The 25911-nt window shown below is 37.8% G+C and overlaps 3 protein-coding genes across 3 annotated transcripts in view; 2 read left to right on the top strand and 1 right to left on the bottom strand.

The window, feature by feature from the left end:
• LOC110036582 (protein TIC 20-I, chloroplastic-like) overlaps positions 1–6367 on the top strand; it is a 51653-nt gene extending 45286 nt beyond the window's left edge. The window contains exons 4-5 of the mRNA XM_020741063.1: positions 4868–5008; positions 5511–6367. Coding sequence (XP_020596722.1) covers positions 4879–5008; positions 5511–6157 — 777 coding nt within the window. The 5' untranslated portion in view covers positions 4868–4878 and the 3' untranslated portion in view covers positions 6158–6367. The remainder of the gene's footprint in view (positions 1–4867; positions 5009–5510) is intronic.
• A 2163-nt stretch (positions 6368–8530) lies between these two features.
• Positions 8531–11182, top strand: LOC110021449 (pentatricopeptide repeat-containing protein At4g21065). The gene is given in 2 exon segments (XM_020719944.1): positions 8531–9342; positions 10018–11182. Coding segments are annotated over 2 exon segments (1785 nt in total). The 5' UTR covers positions 8531–8699; the 3' UTR covers positions 11160–11182.
• A 122-nt stretch (positions 11183–11304) lies between these two features.
• On the bottom strand, positions 11305–25826 carry LOC110021443 (5-oxoprolinase). Its single transcript, XM_020719930.1, has 2 exons — positions 25626–25826; positions 11305–15127 (listed from the first exon to the last, which is right to left on the bottom strand). The coding sequence occupies exon 2, from the start codon at positions 15089–15091 to the stop codon at positions 11315–11317; it is 3777 nt and encodes a 1258-aa protein (XP_020575589.1). The 5' UTR covers positions 15092–15127; positions 25626–25826; the 3' UTR covers positions 11305–11314.
• Between the last annotated feature and the right edge of the window lie 85 nt (positions 25827–25911).

Here is a 25911-nt window from a genome sequence, read left to right as displayed (position 1 = left end):
CCCATCCGTCTGGCCACTGCATCCATGACGCACCTATCCGCCGGGTCACTACCTCCACGATACACCCATCCGTCGGCCTGTTTCCTCTACTGCACACCCACCTTTGCGGGTCATTGTATTCTTGAAACACCCATTTCTTTGGGTCATTCTTGAAACACCCATATCTTTGGGTCGCTGCCTCCACGACACACCCATATGTTTGTGTCACTGCCTCCACGACACGCCAATCCCTCAGGCCGCTGCCTCCACGACACACCAATTCGTCGGACCGCTGCCTCCACGACACACCAATACACTACGATACACAAATTTGTCAGGCCACTGCCTCAAAGACACGCACATCCTTCGAACTGCTGTCTTCACGACACGCCCATTTGTTGGGTCATTGCCTTCATGACATGCCAATCATTCAGATCATCGCCTTCACGACATAATCATCCTTCCGGTCGATGTCCCACGACATGCCCATCTTTTTGGATCAATGCCTCCACGACACACCTATTCGTCAGACACTATCTCCATGACATATCAACTCTTTCGTGTCACTGCCTCCACGACACCTATTCGTCGGGTTGTTGTCTCCACAGCTTGCCTAACCTACCGGGTCATTGTTTCCACGACACGCCAATTTTTCAAGCCGTTGTTTTCACGCCATGTCCACCCCTCTGGGTCGTTGCCTCAACGTCATGCCCGTCTGTCGGGCCGCTGCCTCCACGATACGCCCACTCTTTTGAGTCACTACCTCCATGACACACTCACTAGCCACTTTTTGCATGACTATTTGCATTTGCATTTGCATGAATTACATGTCATACTTGGTAGGCGAGTGTCCCCGCGATTGTCGCTATGCCTTAACGAACATTATTTGCTAGGTTGATTTCGATGAGCAATGCGAGTTAAAACATCTTAATTGACACGAGTATGACCGTGCTAAGGATCTAAGAGATCTAACTCGTGTCACATAACATATTTAATGACCCTTATTTTAAAACAAAAAAATTCATTTTTCTACTTATTACATTCTCCATAATTTATAAATTATTATGCGCAAATTAAACCATATGTAAAACCAACTCTTTTCAAAATTCATCATGGTTGACACTCTTTAGATCCCTTGGATCCTTATGATGAGGCCAGTGGGGTGATCCCGTCAAAGTCATATGTACTTGAAGACTTACCTTGCACTGTTTAGGACACGTCTCGTTAGATGGTGTGTTAGGTTAGGATTTTTGATTCTAGGTAGTACTTTTGACACCTCTGGCTATTGTTCTCTATGCTAGTCAAGCGTCATTTTTGTGTTTTTTAGCATGTTTGTGTGCTTGTTATGCATGGTAGTATACTAAGACATTCTTCTGTAGAGAGTCGTGTCTATATATATGCAAACACAGAGTTACCTTTAAAGGGGAGCATGCAATTATTTCTACCAATCTTTTACTTGTCGGTGTCGTTTAGCTCCCCCAATGAAAACACATGGCTCATTATACGTTGCATGCTTGTTGGCTTTCCCGCTAATATTGTTTCCATGCAGATCGAGGTTTTACTTTCTTTTTCAAATGTATTTGATAGAGTTTATAGGCTGAGTCTGTATCAGAAATAAGGTACTAGCATGGATTTCGAGGCCCATTAAAATGTCGGGGACCTGAGCTTTTAAATATCTAAGCTCTTTTGGTTTTAAAAATTTTGAAGTTATGGCTTTTAAAATATAAACTTTAAGGGTTTAAGAATATTAAAAGTCAAACTTTAAAATTTAAGCTCATAAGGCTCTAGGGGTGAAGCATAATCCACAAATGGAGTTTTTTTAAAATTTTGAAATTAAAAACACCATTGGATTCACAACATATCTGCCAGCGAACATAATGCGATAAAATGTTTAAAATGAAAACTTGAGCGCAATGCAAAGTCATAATATTCACATAAACTTTCAAGATGTTTAAATAATTTTATGCCTATGAAATTTTTTGATAGTATTTGATTTAAATATAAATGCCTCAATATTTGTGCAAGCTGTTCAAGATGCACTCTTTGAAGCTATTTGATTTGATATATGGTATAAATTATGCAAAATATCTTAAGACATCAAATGCTATAACTAAAATAGGTCAAGGACATGAAATTAGCTGCCCGCATGTGCTCTAACCAACCTATAGAATGCTAAATTACTAGGTTTGAAAATGCTGCGCGGGCTAATAAAGTTGTCTTGTTTATAGGATAGGATTATAAGTCTCACCCAACTGGTCTGATCCTTCTGCTCACAAGGAATGGAGTTGAAAAGTCTAGTACTTTTGAAATGAACTTCCAAATCTTAAAATAAGAATTCATAAGTTTTAATCACCTAATCTGATTGTTCTACATATAAAAATAGGAGTCAACGTGACATATACTTTTAAATCAAGATTTTCAAAGTAATCAATCAAAATGTTCATGTTAAAAATAAATCACTTAAAAAACTTAAATCAAACCCCATCGCCACTCCGCGAGAGTTTGTCAATGGTGATAAATTTCTGACTGATTTTAGCTCCCAAAGAGCTAATGCCATATTAACTTTATCCTTATATTCACAATTAAAGTAATCACACCCCAATAAGGATGTGGCCTTAGTCCTCTATTAAATAATAGTTCTGATATAATGATGAAGTTTGTAATTTTTTGCATTATGATCTCTATTGTCATCACTTTTCCCTCTTAGCTTTTTTAGAATTTTATCAGTGATATAGAAAGGCGCTTTCATAAGCCGCTCTTTTTAGTTTTTTCAATAATTTAGACATAATGGAAATGTCATTTTTTCTTTGTGAAATCTACATGCATACCACACAATTCTTATGTAATTACATATATGACACCCAATGTTTGATATTTACACTTATAACTCCTTGTTGTCATAATATTATGCATGAAAAAGGTGTATTTCACTCTTAAAAAATGCAGCGATGATTGTATTTTTGATGTGAAGTTAAACATTTGAGTGGTATGCATGTAAATTTGAATATAAGGTGTTATGTATGTAAATACATAAGATGTTTGTGGTATGTTTGTAATAATGTAAGTGCCCCTTTTTGTTTAGTTGCTCGTTCCTTTTACCACTTCTGAGTTCCTGCGAGTGTATTTTATTGCATTTGAATGCATATATTTTGAATTGCAATATTGGATAACCATTTTATATTGGTTGTCTCATCTTCATTAAACTGTTTTTGATCTATATATTACTTTTTTTTTTTAGAAAAAGCCCGAGGGCTAATATAATAATACGGAAAAGATATAGAAATGTTATATTAGAGGACTTAAAAGAAAACCCAACTCATACAATACAACACACACAAACCCCAGATAAAGCAAAGATACATAAAGATAAAAAACCAAAAAAGCCACAAAAAAGCACAAAAGTGCTAGTGACGTCCAACTTTAGTCTTTCTGCCTCTAGTTCTCGGAAGTGAGTCCGCTAACAAATTGGTAAGGTGAGTACTATTGCTCGTAGTAACCAAAGTATCATCCATCAGATTCCTGAGCTCAAGTAGATCTCCATTTTTCTTATTCCTCCTGGATGTGTAGACCTGTCATTTCTCATCTGATGATTGACTCATCTGATCGGTAGATTCCAAAGGTGGCCGGACAGGTGTAGGTCGTTGCATGTCATGATCCCCATGAGCCTGAGTAATATTAACATCTTTTTGGACCTGATGAGGCATGAAGCAGTAGAAGTATTCCCACCTGTATTATCGGTGATATGTTCTAGGGCTGAAGAAACTCCCTCTCCCCCACGATAGGAGGTTCCAAAGACGGGAGAGCTACAATTGGGGACTGAATGGTTGTAATATTGCCTGCGAGGATAGTGACATCGTCCGAGGTATCCTTCTGATGATCAATAGTGTCAAAAACTTAGAGCTGATCTGGAGGAGATGAAATCACAGTATCTAGCGGAGCAGTTTGCTTTTTTGGCCTGAGTTGGCGGTGTAGATGGTGACATTGAGAAATGGAGTGTCCGAACATACGTCAGTTCGAACAATACGACAAAAAAAGTTCAATCTTTACCTTCTGTCAATATCCATGGTGTTGTGTGCCCCACCAGATTTCCTCAGAAGCGGGTGGAGTGATGCCTCTTTCAACAAGTACTATGGTTTCAGTAGGACGGTACTTTATCTACATATTGATTACTAGGAAATGTTGGCGACGCCATCTTGACCATTACATTCACTTTTCTTTTCCTCTTGTTTTAACACTGGAACACCAGCTGTACTCATATAATTTATGGAGAAGATGAAGGAAGATTTACATGCATACCTCTCAATTCTTATGTATTTACATATCTAACAGCTAAACTTCAATTTTTATATATGTAGTCTTAATTATGCATGAAAATGTGGATATATTTCACCTTTTAAAAGTTAAAACAATGGTATTTTGATGTGATCTGAAATATTTTGGCGTATAAATGTAAAAATGGAAGTTTTGGCATTAGATATGTAATATGTATGTAAATACCCAGATAAACAGCAACACTATTTAGTTGAAAGTTGAATTACCCATCCCTTAAATATCCATTAATGCTGCAGATGAAGTAAATATGTATTTTTAGGGGCATTTACATACAATGCTACCCAACTCCTATGTATTTACATATCTAACACCTCAACTTTACTTTTTAGATTTATATCACCCAAATCTTTCCTAGCACATAAAAAATATAAGTATTTTAAATTTTAAAAAGTGAGATGCACCTTATCATGCATAGGTAAGTTGATATATATGTAAAAATTAAAGTTTAGTCGTTAGATATGTCAATACATAGAAATCAAGTGGTATATATGTAAATCTTCCTTATGCTGTTTCTGTGCTTGGTCGTTCTAACTTATATTCTGTTAGTTTTTTCTAGTGTATTTGGAGATGATTCTTAATGGATGTTTGGCAACATCTGGGCCTTTTGAGCCAAAATGTCTCTCTTCACCTACAAAACATTCAAGATTTAAACATTGGAGTGGAGCTTCTCAAACTTCTCAGGGCTTTCATTTAAGAGGTATGTGTTTATCTCTTTCTGAATTATTATTTGGATGATTTACATATGTACCACTCATATTTTAGTATTTGCACATCTGCCACTCAAACTTCAATTTTCTTACATGTCACCCTGATGTTTCATATCGCATAAAAAATACCACTAGTTTACCTTTTTCTTGGGTTGGTAAAAATTGAAGCTTTGGTGCTAGATATGTAAATATATAAAAGTGGGCGGTATGTAAGTAAATGCCCTTTATTATGGGCATTTACATACATATCACTCTGTTCCTCTATGTATTGACCTATCTAACACTTAAAACTTTTTTTTTTCCTCGTTTATACCACCCAAATCTCTTGTATCACATCAAAGATACCGCTATTTTAACTTCTAAAAGCTGAAACACACATTTTTAATGTATAGATAAAAGGTGTTAGATATGTAAGTACATAGGAATGAACCGGTATTTATGTAAACATTTCATGAAAATAATGGCAATGGCTCAATGATTTTCCGACGGCAGGATCACTTCTTAAAACCACCCACCTCTCAAATTCATCACCTGTTTCAACTGGATGCCATGGTGCATTTCCGAGAACACTGCCCTCCATTTTTCGCCGGAGCCGTCGAGGAAACTCGGTTTCCCTGAGAGCATCGAAGGATGTTCCGACTAGCTACCGCTACCCTGCGATGACGAGGAAGCCCAGGTGGTGGTGGAGGACCCTAGCATGCATACCGTACCTCATGCCTCTTCACGAGACATGGATGTACGCCGAAACCGCGTACCATCTCCACCCATTCTTGGAGGATTTCGAGTTCCTGACCTACCCTTTCCTAAGGTTCATAGGGAGCCTCCCGGGCTGGTTCCTCATGGCTTACTTCTTCGTGGCGTATCTCGGGGTCGTGAGAAGAAAGGAATGGCCTCACTTCTTCAGGTTCCACGTCGTCATGGGGATGCTTCTCGAGATCACCCTTCAGGTGATCGGCACGGTGAGCCGGTGGATGCCGCTCGCCCTCTACTGGGGCAAGATCGGGATGCATTTCTGGACCGCTATGGCCTTCGCGTACCTCTTCACCGTGCTCGAGTGTATTCGTTGCGCCCTGGGAGGTATGTATGCTGATGTCCCTTTTGCCAGTGATGCAGCCTACATTCAGATCCCATATGATTAATGCTGCATGCTTTTTGTTTAGGGTTTGTCTTGAGATTTCTCCAATACTTTGTCATAGTTTTTGATTTTTTTTGAGGGATGTGTCCTGAATCTGAATGTTTCTGCTTTATGTTAGATGAATTTGGTCATGAAAATGTTCCAATTTAGACTATAGCTTGTTATGAAGGGGGACTTTGACTCATAAAACCATGAATTCTTGTGTATTTGTACATCTAATATCTAAATCTTTATACATTATATATGTAAATATATAAAATTTTAGTGGTATGTGTGCAAATCTATGTGGCTAACCACTAATATTTCATTCAATCAAACATCCCTAAGACTGTAATATGTTTTGCACAAACAAAGTATTTTTCTATGGAATCTTACATAAGTAGTACACAAATCTTATGTATTAGACTGTAATATGTTTTGCACAAACAAAGTATTTTTTAATGGAATCTTACATAAGTAGAACACAAATCTTATGTATTTACAGATCTGTGCACTCAAACTTTCATATTTGCATATATATCTTTGTGTGGGACTTTGTTTTCTTTAGTTTTATGAAGCAGTAAGTGGTATTTTTTGGTGTGATATTAAAGATTTAAGTGCTGTGGGTAAATATGAAAATAGGTGTGATGGAGCATCATAAATTTGAACCACATAAATTTATGTATTTACACATCCAACATCTAAAGTTTGATATTTACATTTATCACCCTTTGATGTCATAAATCGCATTTAAAGTGGTAATGATGGTATTTTCCATGTGGCTTAGGTGAATACAACCAAGTATTATAAAAGTAAAAACAAAAGTAGAAAGTTAAATATAATAAATTGTGGGGGGCAGTAAGTGGTATTTTTTGGTGTGATATTAAAGATTCAAGTGCTGTGTGTAAATATGAACATAGGTGTGATGTGTACATTTATCACCCTTTGATGTCATAAATCACATTTAATGTGGTAATGATGGTATGTTCCATGTGGCTTAGGTGAATACAACCAAGTATTATAAAAGTAAAACCAAAAGTAGAAAGTTATATATAATAAATTGTGGGGGGCTTTGATGCAAATTATGAATTTTCTGCTTGAATTTGTAGTCTCTACTTTTGAACTTAAATGGTCCAATGATTATTCTGAATGAGCTCATCAAGACTAGTAATATTGTTAAAACTATTAAGAGGGCTTTGATGCAAATTATGAATTTTCTGCTTGAATTTCTAGTCTCTACTTTTGAACTTAAATGGTGCAATGATTATTCTGAATGAGCTCATCAAGGCTAGTAATATTGTTAAAAATATTATTTTTCATTTAAATATATATTAATTAACTCTTAATTGACAAGGCTAACATGAGCTCATTTTGAGTAGAGGAAGCTTGAAGAAGTAAGTCTTGGTTGGGAGAAGAGCTCTCCAATTAGTAAGTCTTGGTTGGGAGAAGAGCTCTCTAATTCATATAAAATATCATTTGGCTAAGTTTTGAGGGACAATAACAAGGAAAGAGTAGTATAAGAGTTCCATTTCCAAATCTTCAAGGCAATGTTTATGATTTTGAGCTTATTACATAGAGTGAAGAAAGGATCACATGCAAAATTAACATATTTAAGAAAATCAAGGCGATGTAATTTTTATAATGAAATATGCATTTGGACTTAGGGTATGTTTGGGGCAGCTGCAGCTTATTGAATAATCTGTTGATAAGTAGATTAAAAATAATCTATTATTAAGCTTAGATGTGGTGGTTATTACCAATTTTTATTTTTCGAAAAGCCAGACCGTTGTCAGAAAGCTGTCATCGCACCTAGATAGGTGTCGTTAGGTACGGTGTGAAAACGTTGTTTTCAACATTTTGAAAATGTATAAATTGCCAAAGGCAGCTGCAACTTATTGAATAATCTGTTGATAAATAGATTAAAAATAATCTGTTATTAAGCTTAGATGTGGTAATTATTACCAATTTTTATTTTTCGAAAAGCCAGACCGTTATCAGAAAGCTGTCATCGCACCTAGATAGGTGTTGCTAGGTACGGTGTGAAAACGTTATTTTCAACATTTTGAAAATGCATAAATTGCCAAAACACAGTTTATTCAAACAGGTCAGGTGCATTTTCAAAATGCCACCGCACGAAATAAGCTGCCCCAAACGAGCCCTTAGTTCTATGCCGGAAAAGAGATATTGATAAGAAAATGATCAGAAGTGAGAAGCACCAAAGTCTTAAAATTAGAATGAGAAAATGAATTTATTCATAAATCATTGCAAAAAGTTCTATCTAATAAGTAACACGTAGAGTTTTGAGGTAGCTTGTTAAATTGGGTAAAACAAAGACTTAACAATTTTGATCTCTGAAAAATCATTTTCTACAACATGTTATGATATTGATATGTCAAAATCATTTGCATTTATATAAAGAAAACAACTTTAAATATTTACAATTAAGCTCCCCAAGATCTCACTCAACATCAACACACTAAAAAAAATGGCAATATCAACCCTCCTAATACCTTATAATTCACCATTCATTATAAGTTTTTTTATAAGAAAATCTTACAAATGGCCCAATGCAAGACCAACAAATCTCCCCAACCGCCGCCGCCGCAGCCCCCTCCGGCGAATCCCCTCCATCCCTCCGCCGCTTCATCGCCCTCCTCCGAACCCACACCTCCCTCCCCCACCTCCGGCAAACCCACGCCCTCTCCCTCCGCTCCGGCATCCCTCTCTCCCATCCCCTCCTCACCAAACACCTCATCTTCTCCCTCATCTCCCTCCCCTCCCCTCCCCTCCCCTACGCCCAACTCCTCCTCTCCCTCCTCCCCAACCCTAATCTCTTCACCCTCAACACCATGATCCGCGGCTACTCCGAAAGCCCCCATCCCTCCCCCGCCCTCCTCCTCCACCGCCGCATGCACGCCGCCTCCCTTCCTCCCGACACCCACACCTACCCTTTCCTCCTCAAGGCCTGCGCTCGTCTCCTCGACCTCCGGCACGGTGAGTCCGTTCATTCTCTCTCCGTCAAGAACGCCCATGTCTCGTCTGTCTTCGTGCAGAACTCGCTCCTGCATTTCTATGGAGCCTGCGGGCTCTTCGAGTCCGCGCACCAGATGTTCGAGGAAATGCCCGACAGAAATGTTGTCAGTTGGAACTCTGTTATCAATGGCTTTCAGCTTCAGAAAGTGATATATACCTCTTTTATACACAGGTAAGGTTCTATGAAAAAAAAAAAAAAAAAAAGTAAAAATAAATAAATAAATAAAGTTTTTTACATAAATACCACACAATTATTATGTATTTACATACATAACCCCCTATTCTTATGCAATTACCTATCTCACCCTCAAAACTCTCATTTTTACAAATCTCTTTGCAACAATATAAAAATAAGAGTTTGGGTGTGAGATCGGTATATTTATAAGAATTAAGTATTACATATTTAAATTTCCGTACCTATCTCACCCTCAAAACTCTCATTTTTACAAATCTCTTTGCAACAATATAAAAATAAGAGTTTGGGTGTGAGATCGGTATATTTATAAGAATTAAGTATTACATATTTAAATTTCCGTATTTTTTTAATGTGATATTTAAGATTTAAGCCTTATTCATCTAACTATGAAATTTTAGATGTTGAATTAAGTATTACATATTTAAATTTCCGTATTTTTTTAATGTGATATTTAAGATTTAAGCCTTATCCATCTAACTATGAAATTTTAGATGTTGATATGTATATATATATCCTATAATCCTATGTATGTAAATATACAAATTAAAAGTGTTTACATGTCTAAGTACATAAAACAATGTGATATATATGTAAATAATAATAAATTATATATTTTCATTTTTATCCATTAATTCTTATCAAGGTATTAGACGAAGAAGATGGCGTTAAGCCTGACGGATTCACCATGGTCAGTCTTCTCAACGCCTGCGCGGAGCTCGGTGCCCTCTCCCTTGGCCGCCGCCTTCACCTCTACATCATCAAGTCCGGCCTGTATCACAATTCGCATGTAGGCAACGCTCTGATCGATCTCTACTCGAAATCCGGCGTCGCGGTCGATGCTCGGAAGGTGTTTGATGAAATGCCTCACAGAACTGTTGTCTCATGGACCTCCCTGATTGTCGGCCTAGCTGTCAATGGTTTCGGCAAGGAAGCTCTCTGGTTGTTCTCAATAATGGAGATTGAGAAGCTGAGGCCGACCGAGATCACTCTCGTCGGAGTCCTTTACGCCTGCAGCCATTGCGGCATTGTCGACCAAGGTTTCCGATTCTTCAACAAGATGAGAGATGAATACGGCCTAGTCCCAAGAATCGAGCACTACGGATGCATGGTGGATCTCCTCGGACGTGCCGGGCTCGTCGACAAAGCTCACGAGTTCATTCTAGACATGCCGATGGAGCCGAACGCCGTCGTATGGAGGACCCTGCTTGGGGCTTGCGCGATGCACAAGCGAGTTCGACTGGGTGAGCTCGCTTGGACTCGGCTCACGGAACTGGATCCTGGACACAGCGGCGACTACGTCCTGCTATCTAATTTGTATGCAGGTGGGAACAGATGGGCAGACGTGCAGAAGCTGAGGAGGAGCATGATCAAAGGAGGGGTGAAGAAGACTCCTGGGCACAGCCTCCTGGAGCTGGGCAACAAGGTCTATGATTTCATGATGGGAGACCGATCGAATCCCGAGACCGATTTGATATATGCGAAGCTCGAAGAGATTGCAAAGCGGCTGAGGAAGGAAGGGTATGTCGCGCGGACGACGAACGTGCTGGCCGACATAGAGGAGGAGGAGAAGGAGACTGCTCTGGGCTATCATAGTGAGAGGTTGGCCATTGCCTTTGGCTTGATGAAATCTGCTCCTGGTGCTGGGATAAGGATAGTGAAGAATTTGAGAGTTTGTGAGGATTGTCATTTGGCCATTAAGCTTATTTCAAAAGTGTATGGGAGGGAGATTGTTGTGAGGGATAGGAGCAGATATCATCATTTTAGTGATGGAGTTTGTTCTTGTAAGGATTATTGGTAGATTGAGGTAAAATAGTGAAAAAGTTGTCTCAAATGAGAGGATATTAACAAAACATTCAAATAAATCTAACCTGCTACCTGCAAATCATTATTACATGTTTCCAAACATCATAATTCCAACAATATTCCCAAATAAATTATATATATAATGAAGTCCTATGTATTATGGGAAGAAGCTCCCCATCCTCCACCACCTGGAGTTAAGATCTGAAGAACCTCACCAGCTTCAACCTCAACTGTGTTCTTACCTCCCAAATAAACCCTCCTCTTATCCTTCCTGATCAGATAATTAGCCCCACGAGATCCATTCTCCCCACCCTTCAAGCCTCTCGGAGCAAACACTCTCCTTTCACTGAGCACACTCACGACAACCGGCCGCCGGAATTCAATCTCCCTCACAAGACCATCACCGCCTCTGTAACGCCCGGCTCCGCCGCTCTCCGGTCGAAGGCCGAACCTTCGCAGCAAAACCGGATATCTCTGCTCGAAAATCTCTGGGTCCGTCATCCGCGTGTTCGTCATGTGGCATTGAACTCCACTGGTTCCATGCCAGTTAGGTCCAGCTCCACTACCCCCACCAATTGTCTCATAGTAACCAAAACTATTGTCTCCAAAGGTTAGATTGTTCATGCAGCCCTGGGAGCACGCACAAGCCTGGAAAGCTGTGAGTACCACATCAGTCACTCTCTGTGAAGTCAGCACATTGCCACCAACAACTGCAGCTTTCTCACTTGGAGAGAGGAAAGAGCCTTCCGGAATGGAGATTTTTACAGGTGCCAGACATCCCTGATTCAGAGGGATGTCAACGTCAAGCAGGCAGCGAAGACAGTAGATTACGGCGGCGGCTGTCACCGCCGGCGGGGCGTTCCAGTTACCATAGACTTCCGGGCTGGTTCCGTTAAAATCGAAGGTGGCTTCGCCGGTTTTTGCATCGATGGAGAGCTTTAAATGGATGACAGAGCCATCATCCATATAGTCCTCTTCCTCGATGATGCACGAGCGAGTGGCGGCCACCGACTTCAGCATCTCCCTGACCGCATCTTCAGCATTTCGCTGGACGTGAATCATGTAGGACTGGACGGTTTCCAATCCGTGCTGCACGATGAGTTCTTTGATCAGGGATATCCCCCTCTGGTTTGCGGCCACCTGAGCTCTGAGATCAGATAGATTGTCGCTGAGCCTACGAGTTCCTGGAATCTTAAAACCAGAGTTTTCGTCGGAGTTTCGTGATCGAAGCAGATTGATGATTCTCTCTTCCTGGAAGATTCCTCTATCAACAAGTTTCAGTGCTTTAATGGCAGCTCCTTCTTCCCAAATGGATTTTGAGAAAGGAGGCATGCTCCCAGGAGTAATGCCACCAATCTCTGCATGGTGACCTCTGCTTGCCACGAAGAAGACAAGCTTTGAATCATCAAAAACAGGAGTGACAACAGTTATATCAGGTAGATGGCTTCCACCAGCACATGGATGATTGGTTACCAAAACATCGCCTTCATGAAGATCGTCGCCCCAATACTCAAGTTGCCATCGAACGGTGCTCGACATGGCTCCAAGATGCACGGGTACGTGCGGGGCGTTCGCAACAAGTCCACCGTCTGGACTAAACAAAGCGCAGGAGAAGTCGAGCCTCTCCTTGATATTCGTAGAAATGGAGGTTCTTTGTAGAGTCCGGCCCATTTGTTCTGCGATGCCCATGAATCTATGATTGAAGATAGAGAGTTGCACAACATCTGCAATTTGTTCAGATATTTTGATGGTGTTTGGGGACGAATCAATCTCGATTTTTATATTTCCATACTTGGTAATTGATGCCCTGCACTTGGGCTCGACGATCACGGTGCTGTTTCCGTTCATGATGATTGCAGGGCCTTCCAAAATGTGTCCATATCCCAACTTCTCAAGCACAAACAATGGAGTATGTTGCCACCCAGATCCAAAATAGATCATGCATTCACCCTCATTCACAGGGTTTCCTGAAACCGGCTTGAGCTCACGAGGCCTCAGAATGTTCGTAACTCCAATACCTCGAACTCTCACATCAGAGATGAGAATTTTCCTGTTCTGAAGCTTGAATCCATACTCTTGCTGGAAGAGCTTCACAAACTCAGAAGCAAAATCGTTTTCTTCGCCTTCTACATGCCGCTTCACCATGATGGCAGTGTCAGTACCCTCATATCTTAAGTTCAGATACGACTCAGTTGCAATGTTTTCGTCGCTAAATCCTTGCTCTCGTAGCTTCTGCTTTACTTTATCTTTTAGCTGCAACTCTCGTCGGGCTGCCTCCATGGATGAATCTGGAGCATAAACCGATGCATAAGGCTCTTGTGATTCTTCAACAACATCAGCCAAGCCCATTCCATAAGCGCTCAATATGCCACAGTATCGGTGGATGAGTACTTCAGACATACCCAATGACCGAGCAATGGCGCAGGCGTGCTGAGGGCCTGCGCCTCCAAAGCAGGCGAGGGCATGGTTTCGGGTCTCATGTCCCTTCATTTCTGTTAATTGTCGGATCGGTCGACACATCGTCTCATTAGCCACATTGATAAAACCAAGAGCAATCTCTTCCACAGTCATATCCTTGGCAGATGGGTCCTGTCTTCTTTTATAAGAATTTATCTCAACAGACAACTTTTCAAATGCTTTTCGGGTAGATTCAACATCTAAAGGCTGGTTTTCATCTGGACCGAAGATGGAGGGGAAGAAATCTGGAATAACAGTACCCAGTATCAAATTAGCATCAGTAATGGCTAACTCGCCACCCTTTCTGTAGCAAACTGGACCAGGATGAGCCCCCACAGATTCAGGCCCAACACGGAAGGATCCAAACTGGAACTTGAGCTTCGAACCGCCACCGGCAGCAACAGTGTTTATATCAAGCTGTGGGGCTTGAATTATGGCTCCAGCAATCTGAGTCTCCAGTACCTGTTCATAGCTTCCGTCGTAGCGGCTAACATCAGTTGATGTGCCACCCATATCAAATCCGATCAAAGGTTTTGATGTTTCGAGACCAAAGAGGGTTTGTGAATAGCCGACGACCCCTCCGGCAGGCCCTGAAAGAACAGCTTTATGGCCAGAAAATCGCTGCTCCGGAGCCAGACCGCCATCTGATTGCATGAATAGCACATTCAACTTCTCCGCACCCCCCTCAAATTTAGACATGAAGCCAGTTAAGTATTCCTTGATGACTGGGGTTAAGTATGCATCGACGCTAGCCGTCAGACCTCGAGGCACCGCACGGATCATTGGAGTCAAAGAGGAAGACAGCGAAACATGCCTGAAACCCATGCTCAAAGCTAACTTCTCGATCATGATTTCGTGGTGACGGTAAGTATAGGAATGGATTAAAACAACAGCCAAACATTTAATTCCTTTGGATAGTAACCCATTCAAGAGAGGTTTGAGTGCTTCGACGTCCAGGGGTTTCGACACAGTGACAAGCTCCCCAGAAACACCTTCGACCACGGAAGGAGAGGAATTCAGCTCCGGGGGTTCGAGAAGAAGTTCTATCCTCTCGTCCGCCTCAATTACCTCCTCATAGAGATTAGAAGGCTTGGAAACTTTGAGATCAAATATGTTTGGACGTGCTTGGTTTCCAATTTGCAGCAAATCCTTGAAACCTTTAGTCACACAAAGAGCAATCCTTTCACCTTTACGTTCAAGAAGAGCGTTTGTGGCAACAGTGGTGCCCATACGGATCCATTCAATCTTGTCTGTGGGAATTTTTGAAGAGCGGGGGATTTTATTACCAGTGTGCTCTTCAAGGATTCTCCTAATTCCTTCGATGGGGGCATCTTCATAGTTTGCTGGATCAACTGAGAGAAGTTTCATCACACAACAATCGTTTCGACCGGGAACTTCTGCATAGATATCTGTGAATGTTCCACCCCTATCAATGCAGAACTTGAACTTCTCCTCCTTGTTGGTTCCCATTTCAAGCTTCTCACTTAGGGTATCTTAATGTTATTGCTACAAGAAAATCCATGGCGGTTTCAGCATATAAATCAGTGAAGCATCGCGCTTCATAGTTAAAATTAAAATGCACGCTACACAGTTAAAATTAAAATTAGAAAAGTGTCAAAATGATTCTGACTATTTATAATTTTCATCACAGAGTCTATAAAAATGTCAAATTAGTTCATAGACTCTTTTAATATGGGCTGAAAATAGTCTCCAAAGAGGATTATTTTAGCTGCTCATAAAAAAATCTTAGGACAAAATTGACATTTTTAAAGACTTCTACGCTAAAATGGACCCCCTGTAAAGAGTTAGGGGGCCAGTCTGATACTTTTCTCAAATTAAAATAAAATAGGATACTTTAAACTTACATTATTTCTAGAAAAAAATACAAAAATTATGGAATAAAATTATAATGAGTCACAAAAATTACTACATTTAACAAGCGTAGATAATTACTTGTTTTACATATATCATGCAACTAAACCTTATAATGAATGCTATTTGTTTATCAACATTTTCATCAAAATATCTATTTAGTCTAATAATTGAATAAAAAACAATAAATCTATCTACTACCTCAATTTTGATTGTTCTATTGTAGTAAGGCAACTCCAAGTTTGTCTTTATCTTGAAGGGGAAATATTCTTCTTTCCTACTTATATGATTATATTCTTCAAAGATTCTCTCTTTGCTTATGGATTCTCCTCTGTAGGTTGTCTTTTGTTTGATTTCTCTCCTTCGGTTAGGATAGGTGGTGGAGCAAATGATGGTTGTGCTACCTTAGCAACAGAAGTTTCAAAGGCGGCCATTAATATAGCCATTTGGTCCATCATTGTGGCCATATGATCAAACATCATTAATATATCCCTTCATATTGAAAGTCATGTTTTATGTGTTCATGTTTTCTCCTCGTAGTTAGTGATCAAACCTTCATAAAATCACCAAAAGTATTTTTCCCAGTCCTAAACCATGAAAACATTTCATGCAAGTATTCATATATTCTCATTGAATCCAAACTTGCATTAAAATAAAAAAAAATTGATCTCTATTTATAAAAACTCAGTAAAAATAGACAAATCTATTCAAATTAAAAAAATAATAATAATCAAATATAAGAACTAGCTTTTAAAATAGAAAACTAGTTCAAGATTTGGTTAGATCAGCTCCTTCAGCCTCGTGCTCCAATGAGTCGAGTGGTCCCACTAAACCCACACCGACCCCACCAAACAATTTGAAGAACTATTTTAGGTGCAAGATTAAAAGGACAATTTATTCATTTATTAGTTATTATTGTTTGGTATAAATTGGGCTTAATGTGATTAGGGTTAGGGTATGCGATTGTTTTCTTTAATCTTAAGAGCTAGAGTTTGGGAGAGAATTGCCTCTTGAATTATAGGTATATTTTTTATGTATTCGGGATTGAGTTTTTTTTTTGTGCCGATGGAGTAAAATATTTTATTTTGCCCTAATAGCTGTGGAAACTTGTCTCGTTCCTATTAAATTGGTATCAACATCATACCTGGGAGTAATGGCGGCCAATTAAGTTGGTGCTTTGAAGGAGCAATTAGATAGAGAGGCAAGACAAACTAAATCAAGAATGGAGTGTTTCTCGTCCATGGAGGGGTGGTTCGCGTCCATGGTGGGGCAATTCATGATAGGGCAATTCATGACAGGGCAATTCATGGCCCTTGAAGAAATTATGAAGAAGATCATGGAGCTTCATGCAATCCCTCCGCTGCCTGCCATGAGATCAAGTGACGGTGTCTCAAGCAGACTCAAGCAGCAACATTGAAAAGGTACCGTGTGGCATTAGGATCATGCAAGGGGCAACTTCACCACCATATGCGAATTTGGGGTTGTGGGATAGAGCTAGTGTCTGAAGCGGACTCGAGCGGCGGCAACCAGAAGGGATTGCTCGACATCACGAGGGTTGGAACGAGCATCAACAGGCAAAACGAGACTGCGGTGTGTGATTTGATTATGAAGAAAACCGTTTAAAGGAATTTGATCGAGGGGACTGCACAACATCAGGAGGGTTAGAGCGAACGACATCAACGGAACAGGATGGAAGCATGTGATTCGGGGTTAGAGAAGATCGATTTGAAGGATTTCATTCTAGAATAGGGAAGCACGGCGGGTGGAACCCTTGAAGTGGGCTACATCTAAAAGTGTTAGTGTGTTTTGTTGTGGCAGCTGCAGCAGTCTTCCGAGCGAAAGCCGATTCAGAAGCATATAAGAATGGACGAGTTAATTATGAGGCAAGCAAGACTTATAAAAGAAAAGAAATTAATATAGGCCAAGGAAGAGAACCCAACCACCGCTTCGTGGGTTGAACAAGCTTCGGTAGGGGAAATTGAGTAGAAAAGTCACGCAAAAGGAAGATAATGATGTTGATATTTAAAGGATATGATGTATGTGTTTGGGTTTATAGCTCAAACAAATATTTTGTTATTAATGGGCTACAACAACAACAACAAAACCTATATCCCACTAACTGGGGCCGGCTACATGAATCCTTTTTCTCCATTGCGTCCTATTTAGTGTCATATTTTCATTTAATTCTAATAAATTAAGATCATTTTTTTATACAATATGCCCAATTCATCCTAGGTCTACCTCTACCTTTCTTAACATAAGTCGAATATAAAACATCTATGCTTCTAATCAGATCATTAGATGGTCGACGTTTAATGTGACCAAACCATCTAAGATAACTCTCTCTAATTTTGTTCGTCAGTGGAGCTACATCAACCCTATCACAGATATATTCATTTCACATTTTGTCTCTAAGTGTAAAGTCACTAATCCACCTAAGCATTCTCATCTCGGCAACAATTAACTTAGTTTTATGCTTCTCTTTTAAAGACCAACATTCAACGCCTTAGAGCATTGCCGTTAACCAACCAACCTGAATTCTACTAATAACATCCCATCAATATCACCATCACTTTGAACGATAGACCCGAGATATCTAAAGCGTTCACACCTTTTAATAATTTGATCACCCATAGTTACATTTCTGTCACTAGAGCTACTACTACTAAAATTATATTACATGTATTCGGTTTTAGTTCTACTCAAACGCCCCCAGTGTAGACCTCCATAATGCAAGTTTTTCCTGAGCTTTTCTCTCGTCTTATCCATGAGAAGTATATCATCAGCAAAAAGCATACACCAAGGTACATCCTTAGGTAAGTGTCTAGTAAGACCCTCCATAACTAAAACAAAAAGATATGGGCTTAAAGCAGATCCCTGATGTAAACCAACAGAAATAGGAAAATATTTGGTCAATCTTTCTTCTGTTTGAACACAAGTAACGACTCTTGTATACATATCTTTAATGACTTGAATATAAGTCATATCAACACCTTTCTTCTCAAGAACTCTCCAAAGGATATCTCTTGGAACTTTATTGTAAGCCTTTTCTAAATTGATAAAAATCATATGTAGATCCTCCTCAATATCTCTGAACTTCACCATCAAATCTCTCAATAAAAGTATAGCTTCCATAGTAGACCTGCCCGACATAAATCTAAATTGATTATGAGAAATCTTTGTAATACGTCTTAACCTATGTTCAATTACCCTTTCCGATAATTTTAAAGTATGACACATCAACTTAGTTCCTCTATAATTTGCACACTCTTGTGCATCCCTTTATTCTTAAAAATGTGGATCAAAATACTCTCCCCCCACTCCTTAGGCATCTTTTTAGTTTTTAAAATAATTTTAAAGAGTTTAGTAAGCCAAGAAACTCCCAAATCTCCTAAATATTTTCACACTTCAATTGGGATATCTTCCGGTCCTACAAACTTTTCACCTTTTATTTTCTTTAAAGCCTCATCAACTTCTTTCTTACTAATGAAATGGTATTATTAACGATAATGAAGGAAAAAAAATTGATGACAACGGCTCTTTGTTTGGAATAGAAGAACGTAACAAAGAGCCGCTGTCAATGAATTCTTTTTGGTTGACGTTACGATCTTTTTAGTATGGTATCAATGAAGAACGTAACGTCAACCAATCAGAACATGGGAAGAATTCAATGACCCATTGTTGGAGCGTTTTATAACCACACAAAAAAGAGATTTACACAAGTGGTTATCCATGAAAGATCTGTCATGTATTATAGGAAGAAATATAAGATGTTATTCGACCATTTGAGAGGGATATCAAAAACAATATTGAAAGGAAACTTCATGAAGGGGATGAAACCAAAGATTTAAGTAGCACTTCATCTGTTGAGATCGCGATGATTTGAGAAACTATAGAATTAGCACAATTCATTGAAAATAAAAATGCAATGAAACAAAATTTCAAGAGAAGCGAGCCAAAGGGATATGTTTTTTGAGTAATGAGAAGTTTATTTTAGGACACCGTTGCAAGGTTCTGACCTTACAGGTTCTCACAGTGCTGATGAGAAAGCGGGAGAGTATGAAGAAACAGAGGAGGTTATGGTGGAGGATGATGAACACCCCCACTTAGATGTGGTAGAAGTCTCATTGAACTTGGTGATGGGGTTCCACCAAACCACAACATGAAACTTTAGGGATAGATAGGGGAGCAAAACGTAGTGTTGTTGGTAGATAGTAGGTTTATCCAAAACTTCATCTCCACTCAAGAAGTGGAGCAATTGGGGCGTGAGATGATTTTGCACAGGAGGCCTTGAAGTATTGATGGTGATGGAACAGATGGAGAAGTGCAAAAGAGTCTATAGAGTATTTAGGTGCTAGAGGGTTTTCTTCCCTTAAATTAAGGGAGCAGCGATATTAAATTAGGGTATAAAATGGTTGTAATCCTTAGAAGAGACAAAAATGAATCGAGAACTTCTAATAATGGAGTTTCAGGAGCAATATAAGAGGGTAGTGTTTCACGATTACCCTATTTTGTGCAAAACCTCGGTGACACTCAAGACCATGATTAGGACAATTCATGATGCAGGGTTAAGATTCTTTGTCGAGTTGCATAGCATGGAAGAGACGCATGATAAGAAATTTGCAGAAATTCTGTCACCGGTCTAATAGCTCTTACAACAGTTTACAAAAGCATTACAGTTGCCATGCGGATTGCCTCCTTGGAGGGAACACAAGCATGTAATAAACCTGAGGTTGGGGTTTTTTGCCATCAATGTGCGCCCATATCACTATCTTTAGGTGAAGAAAAAAGAGATTGAGAGATTGATCCAAGAGATGTTGGAGGCAAGGATCATACAGCCTAGTGTGAGCCACTTCTCTAGCCCGATCTTGCTAGTGAAGAAGAAGGATGGGAGTTGGTGTTTTGTGTGAATTAGCATGCAGTGAATAAGGAAGTTGTACCTCACAAATTTTCCATCAAAGATTGATGAGCTACTGGATGAGTTGTTTTGGGTTCCAGTATTTTTTCAAGATTGACTTGAAGTCATAATACCATCATTTTCAGATGCAGCCATCGAATGTGCATAAGACTATTTTTCAAACCCATAAGGGTCACTACAATTTTTTTGTTATGTCATTTGGACTCACCAAAGCCCCGACTACATTTCAATCACTGATGAATAAGGTATTTCAATATTTCCTCCAAAAGTTTGTGTTGGTATTATATGATGATATCTTAGCATACAACCTTTCCTTGAAATATCACATTCATCACTTGGAAGAAGGTGTTAATGTTACTCTGTGAGCAGCAACTCTACGCTAACTTGAAGAATTGTTTGTTTGCCTAAATGAAGTTGTACTGCTTAGAATATGTGGTGTTAGCTGCAAGGATGTCAGCGAATCAATCGAAGGTTTTATTTATCTTGGATTGGTCACTACCTAGTACTTTGAAGGACTTGAGAGGATTTATGGTACTTACATGATACTATCAAAAATTCGTGAAGGGTTACAACTTGATGAGCCATTGAAAAAGAATAACTTTTAGTGGGGATAAGCGACAACCCAGAATTTTTAGAAGTTAAAGAAGTTTATTAAATTTAGTCATTTGTTAGTTATTATTGTTTGGTATACAAATAACTTTCTTTAATTAGGGTTAGGGTATGTGATTGTTGTCTTTAATCTCAGAAGTTATGATTTGGGAGAGAAATGGCTAACTCTTGAATTGCAAGTCTATCTATAATGTATATGAGACTATGTTGTTTGTGCCAATGGAGTAAAATAATTTATTTTGCCCTTATCTCTATGAAAATTTTTCTCGTTCCTATCAAATTCCCTCCTTAAAAGTAATCAACCATTTAAAAATACGAAAAAAAAAGGTGGAGTAAAATTAGATTACTTTTCTCTATCTCTTTTTTATCCCTGCCTTAGTTGCCCCCCACACTTTTTGGATATTAAAATTATAAGCTTTTAATGATGATTATAATTTTGCTAGCACCTTAAAAACAATCGACTCCTAGCATCCTTTAAAAAGTGATCAACCCTCAAACAAGACAAAAAAAAGGTACAATAAAATTAAATTAGCTTTATTAATTCTCTTTGCTTAATCTCTTCTTGGTTCCCCTTATTTATTACTATTTAAATTCATTTTTATTTAGACTCAATCAATTTATATTTACAAATCAATCCTTTATGCAAATATTTTCGAAAGCCTCCTATATCACGACCCTTCATATTTAAAAATATTGTTTCTTACAAATCAGATTTTTTTCATTTTTGTTTGTTGGAACTGTTCCTACTTCCTTTTCTTCTTACATCTAAAAAGGTTGAGATACTTCATACGTCTTCATTTTAAGCTGATCAACAACTGAGATAGTACTTCTTATGTTTTTAACAAGCTCTTGACCTCTTGCTAGGACCAATTAGTCAGAGAATCCTTTGAAGGTGGAACAATAGATCAACTAACTCTATACCTTTTTCCTCCCTTTAAGAGCATAAATTTTTATGGTTTTCTTAAGAAGATAGCCTCTCTGTCTCATAAATAAGGAATATCCAGTATTAGATATCATACATTTAATCATACAACTTCATAGGCTCCTCATCATTGAAATCTCAAAAAAATATTTAAACCTAACGGGTTGTTTGGTAGCCGATTTTAAGCATGATTTATAGAGGATTTATGCTAAATACTGCCAAACGGAAAAAAAAGACATTTGGTAAATCCTACATATTGTTAAATCCCATTTGTCCTAGGTTTGGCCTTAAATCTGAGATATAGCAAATCCCGTTGGAAGAGGGGTTTACAGGATTTAGAGAAGCCGAAGCCTAGAGAAAGATAAATCCTATTAAAAACTATTAAAGTTGTTAAACAGTTTCTCCGGATTTATTAAGATATACTTATTAATGTACCAAATAATTTTCAAAATTTAACACCTTCAAGATTTCAAAATTTCAGATTTACAGAATTTACTAAATCCTATTTAAACTAAATCCTACTTGCAACCAACAATCTAATAAGTATTAATCTTTTATAACAACTACAAGAATAAAGTTTTGGAATGCTAAGAAGTGCTAACCCTAATATCTCAACCAAAGCTTCAAACATTAGATTCTATTTACTACTTATGCCCAAATAGCATCAATAATGGTAGCTTTCACCTGAAACTTGAAGTGGAAATAATTCTACCCTAATTTCTTCATAAGCGTGTGTCTACAAACTCAAGCATAATGTAGAATATGCTTTAGTGATTCTTACTTCAATTACTACTACTAAATAGGAGTACGGGCCTTATTTTCCGTATTTTCTCTTTTTTGTCCCTTTTCTACACATAAATTCCAGCAATCTTTGAACTAGTACTATGAGTTTTTGTGGTGGCGAGATGGTGACCTAGTGTCTTTTTTCGTTACTGTTGAACTTTTGCTCTTTTTCTTTACAGTTGCAAGCTAAAACTTTTGTCTAATCAAAAGTTTCATATTTCTTCCTTGAATGGTTAAGGTTTTTGTATTGATTTTAAGGGTGTCAGCAACTGTTATAAGCTCAGTAATGTATGAAGGGTTTCATGAGGTTCTGCCACAAAATTCAAGATGAAGATTTATTATTCAATGAAATTTCTAGAAGGGTTGGCTGCCTTCTAAATTTTGTGATGTATTCTTGAACATTTTGCTTGTTATCCTACTTCAAAATTTATCAATGGGTCCACTTTTGTTATTCATTTCTAAAGGGATACAATTAAGCTTTCTAACTTCTTTTTTTAAATTTGACCATGTAAAGAATTGGTATATCATAGTTCTTAGATTTTAACTCACACCATAATAAAGTCTCTAAAGATTACTTCAAACAAACAAATGTGATTTTTTTCCCCTATAAGATCATAAAAAATCAAACAAAGTGTTTGCTATCCCAGCTCATAGTAAAGCAACTCCAACTTCGCCTTTATCTTAAAGGGAAGTATATCTTCTCTTCTTTTTGTATTTTCCTCAAAATTTCTCCTCATTAATAACCTCTCCTTTGTAATTGTCCTCTATTAGATATCTCTTCTTTTGTCTTTATAAATGGTGAAGCAAATGATGCCTGTACTACCTTAGCAGCAAAGTTTTTTATAATTATGACCATTTGGCCCTTCATTATGACTATCTAGTAAAGATGTTAAGGCGCACGGATCAAGGCCTTTGACTATTGGATCAATTTTTCTATGGCCCTCAAATTGCAATATGTTTGTTCTCTATAGGGCTATTGATCACTTGTTATTATTATTTTTTAATTTATTCATATTTTGCAATGCATCTTGAAGATATAAATATACCTCATTTCTTGTACAAAAAAAGAACAACGAAAATTCTTGAGAACTTTCTTAAAAAATGTTAATAAATTAAAATACAAAGGAGAAATAGGTGGAGTGAAATTAGTTTAGTTTCATTCATTCTTCACTAACATTCCTTTATTTTGGGTGCCAAAAATATATATTTGCAATTTAAATACACATTCAAATCATATTTGCAAATAAATCCTTTCAAGGTTGATCATGTAAATTATTTTGAAAGCCTCATTGAACAACTTTTAGGTTTCATAAAAATTAAATCAAATGTTATAAGGAAACTTTAGATGCACAACAATTTTAAAAAAGGGTGCTTTCTAAAATCAAAATTTTGTTGAAAATAATATTGATTTTCTTGAGACACAAATACTCCGGATTTATTTTAAAATTAAAACAAAACAATTAAACATGTGTTTTATTTTCAATCATCATGTCTGTTAGTAAGGTAGTCGACAACCAGTGTAAATTTTTTATCAAAAATATTATGACATGAACACTTTACATCATTGTGTAACACTCAATAGGACACAATGGAGAAAAAAGATTCATGTAGTTGGCCCCACAATGTGGGATGAAGGCTTGTTGTGTGCCTCTTAGTTGCTTTTGATGAATGGATGTTGTAAGGTGTCTATATTCATTAAAAAATAAAGAATTTACATACATGCAACAATTCTTATGCAATAACATGTCAAACACTTAAACTTTGATAATTACTTAAATAATACTTTAGTGCAACAATCACATCAAAATATATGCATAAATAAGTGTATTTCAATTTAAAAAAGTTAATATTAGTGTAATGTTCGATGTGATATTAAGCATTGCGCCGTTACATAAACAAAAAATCAAAGTTTATGTGTTAGATAAGTCAAAACATAAAAATTATGCAACATGTAAATCCCCCTACAAAAATTGGTTCGTAAATCATTGTTGTATAAATTGTTCTATATGTTAAATTTGGATTTCATTTTATTCGCAATAGATAATTTTAATTATTAATTTCGCTAACTCTTCACAGATAAATATAATTGATATTATTTGTTCATAACTAATCATGTCTATTTTTATTATTTAATCAATTCACATTAACCCATAATTGCTTTTCGGTCAAGCAAATTTCTCTATTGACGCAATTCATACAACAAGATTGGCAGCAGTTTTACAAAACAACTATCAACTTTACTTGCAGCACAGCACAACGTAGCATAGCTCGATAGAGTAGAACTAAACAGCATTTTCAAAAGACATCTTAATCTCATTCTACTATCTCCCATACTCCCCATCTATCCTAAACCCTAATAAGTCAATCCCTTCAAGAACAACCATATTTTAGGATGAAGCTCGCAAGATGGCATCAATCCAAGCCTACAATCTAAACGGCCTATCTACACAGTGCTCCTCACAATTAACCTATATACTTTACCAATAAGTTATATCCCCAATCTTGGATTTAGACTTGAGACTAGTTTCAAATGAGGCATATCTAAAATCAGGAATCAACGCATCCTTCTACTGCCGTAGTTGTGAATGTAGCCTTAACGACTCTAAAAGAACAATAAAGATTGGTATAGTTAGAGCTACGCTTATTTGGCATTAAACTGAGTTGTTTCGAACTTATTAAACCCTAAAACTGTTTGTGATGCAAGAAAGTATCGAAAATTCGTTGAACAAATAATTTACAAGATAAGACATCAAAGTGCCATATCAGATATAGCAGACATATATATGGGGCTCTTTGGTAGCAGAATTTGAGCACGATTTAACTTTAAATCATGAAAAACAGCAGAAAGTTAGAATTTCAAATCCTACAGAATCTTAAATCCAGTTTGATTCCCATTTTACCTTAAATTCCGGATGTAGAAAATCCAGACATTGAGCGCATTCGAAGTAAATCTGCACGTATTACGAGCTCCTCTTCTCCTTCCCACACAGCTGGACCCGCTGCTGCTTTCGCCGGCGAGCTACCATCACGAATTCCTCGCCTCCGTCGCCGTCGAGGGATTCTGAAATTTGGGGGACGAATTTGTCATCATGCTGCTGCAGGCTTATAAAATTTCATTTTGATTTTATTTTTGGGGAAATAATTCCATTTTGACTTTATTATTATTATTATTATTATTATTATTAT

The sequence above is a fragment of the Phalaenopsis equestris genome, unplaced genomic scaffold, assembly GCF_001263595.1.
Source record: "Phalaenopsis equestris unplaced genomic scaffold, ASM126359v1 Scaffold000002, whole genome shotgun sequence".
Lineage (NCBI taxonomy): Eukaryota > Viridiplantae > Streptophyta > Magnoliopsida > Asparagales > Orchidaceae > Phalaenopsis > Phalaenopsis equestris.
The sequence above is the reverse complement of the archived record's forward strand: the minus strand, read 5'-3'. Positions and strand labels throughout refer to the sequence as shown.